The sequence below is a fragment of the Myotis brandtii genome, unplaced genomic scaffold (assembly GCF_000412655.1).
Source record: "Myotis brandtii unplaced genomic scaffold, ASM41265v1 scaffold650, whole genome shotgun sequence".
Classification (NCBI taxonomy): Eukaryota; Metazoa; Chordata; class Mammalia; order Chiroptera; family Vespertilionidae; genus Myotis; species Myotis brandtii.
Genome location: NW_005370517.1, coordinates 394,799 through 397,124, shown reverse-complemented (window position 1 = coordinate 397,124; position 2,326 = coordinate 394,799). Strand labels below are relative to the sequence as shown.

The window sequence follows — 2,326 nt, the reverse complement described above, 5'->3', positions numbered from 1 at the left end:
GCCCCCCACCCCGCCTCCCCCAAGTCTCCCGTGGCCTCCGGACCTGAACATCCTCATTGCGGAGCTCGTCTATGAGCACCGCGATGGGGTAGAGAGAGTCGTCGCCGTCGGCCGCCGCCATCTTGGCTCCGTCCCGTTCCTGTCAGACTGCGCCCAGCGCCGTGCTGAATCCGGGCTGGGAGGGGCAGAGGCGGGAGGAGGAGGAAAGGCGAGCGTGGGGGCGCACGAGCCACTTCACAGGGGCTGCCCTTCGGTCACTGCCCGCCCCACTCTGGGCCGAGCCCGAGTTTCTTTGGTCCGGACGAACGAAGTCCCCGCCCACCTCCGATTTTCTATTGGTCGAAGGTCTGCCAGAGCCGTAGGGTAGAAAGCGGAAGTGCGTGGTATCTCAGCGACCAACATTGTACCCGCCTACGTCGCTACTAGCAACGGCTGAGACGAGCAGTTGTTTCTAGCCAATGAGGGGCAGGATTGGGAGGAGTCGCAGGCTGCCCTTCTGCGGGTCCTGCAGAAAGCTTCTGCGCCTGCGTCACTAGGATTGCATGACATCATGTGGGGAACTGAGACCGTCTGCAGGTTTTGGCTTGTGAGGTCGCTGCTTCGAAGGCTGGCGGGCGGACAACCCGCCCGTCTTTGTGTCACAGGAGGGGAATGTGAGTTTTTGATTTATACCTTTGTTATGCCGAGGCCCAGAGAAGGGTGGCGACTTGCCTTAGTGTCTAGATTAAAAATCAAGCCACAGCCCTAGCTGGTTTGGCTCAGTGGATAAAGCCTCGGCCTGAGGACTGAAGGGTCCCGGGTTCAATTCCCGTCATGGGCACATGCCCAGGTTGTGGGTTCGGTCCCCAGTAGGGGACGTGCAGAAGGCAGCTGATCAGTGTTTCTCATCATTAATGTTTCTATCTCGCTCCCTCTTCCTTCCTCTCTGAAATCAATAAAAATATATTTAAAAAAACAAAAATCAAGCCCCTGGGGACCCTTGCATCCGATTCTTGAACCCTCTCTAGGCACATCTGCCTCCCCTCTTGCTGCACTTGGGCGCTCCTGGAAACTTAGGACCGTCTGAGCAGCAAACACATCAGCTTTATGTTTATAAATTCATTTTATTTTTTATTTTTCTTTATTGATGAAGGTATTACATATGTGTCCTTATCACCCCATTGCCCTCCCCCCCACATGCAAACAAGCCTTGTCCAAACCGTGCCTCCTATTTAGAGAGCTTTCCCTATTCAATTCTCAGATCTTGACATAAATGTCTCTCCCCCGCCCTGCCTTCCCTTTCTCACCTCAAGTCCCCAGAGCCAAATAATCCCGCCTCCTTCTCTCTGTCTTTTCAAAATTCCCAGCCCTGGAGCTTCAGCTGGGACTGTGCCTTTGAGCCTGTCTCCTTTCACAAACTGGGAGCGGGGACAACACCGTCCCCCTGAGCCTGCACTTTTAGTACCACAGTCACTGAGGGAGTTGGGAGATGGGGAAGGGGAGGCCTGGGGTACTCCTTCCCCTTTATTCTGACACTTGAAGGGCAATCTTGAGTAGGGCTCCTGGACAGGTCTGAATAGCTCAAGCAACTTTTCCAAAAAATCTCTACCCAGCCCTAGTTGGTTTGGCTCAGTGGATAGAGCGTCTGCCTGGACCAAAGGGTCCAGGGTTTGATTCCTATCAAGGGCACATGCCCGGGCTGAGGACACCATCCCTAGTGTGGCAGCCAATCAATCATTCTCTCTCATCATTTATGTTTCCATCTCTCTCTCCCTCTCCCTTCCTCTCTGAAATCAATAAAAATATATTTTAATATGTAAAAATCAAGCCCCTGGGGACCCTTGCATCCGATTCTTGAACCCTCTCTAGGCACATCTGCCTCCCCTCTTGCTGCACTTGGGCGCTCCTGGAAACTTAGGACCGTCTGAGCAGCAAACACATCAGCTTTATGTTTATAAATTCATTTTATTTTTTATTTTTCTTTATTGATGAAGGTATTACATATGTGTCCTTATCACTTCTAACTTCTCTATCCCTCTCCCTTCCTCTCTGTAAAAAATCAATAAAATATATTTTTTTTAAAAAGAAAAAAAAACCCTCTACCCAGTCTAGATAGGAAACTCCCAATAAGGGGGGTTGGCGGGGGGCGCTTGCATAATTCAATCCTTGACCTCCATAACCGCAGGATCACACTCCAACCCACCAGCTCACCGAGACTACAGTTCTTCATAGCTAAGGGTGCACTTTACATATCTTAAAATTTCACTTGTCAGTTATATCACAATAAAGCTGAACAAAAAAGTCACAGGTGTGCCATGCAGAGGTAGCCTCTGCATCAGAAACAGGT

At 50.9% G+C, this 2,326-nt stretch overlaps 1 protein-coding gene across 1 annotated transcript in view; it reads right to left on the bottom strand.

Annotated features, from left to right (window-relative positions):
- The window catches only part of PPP2R1A (protein phosphatase 2, regulatory subunit A, alpha), a 30,141-nt gene extending 29,743 nt beyond the window's left edge, over nucleotides 1–398 (bottom strand). The window contains exon 1 of the mRNA XM_005880742.2: nucleotides 44–398. Within this exon, the coding sequence (XP_005880804.1) occupies nucleotides 44–121 (78 nt within the window). The 5' untranslated portion in view covers nucleotides 122–398. The remainder of the gene's footprint in view (nucleotides 1–43) is intronic.
- Between the last annotated feature and the right edge of the window lie 1,928 nt (nucleotides 399–2,326).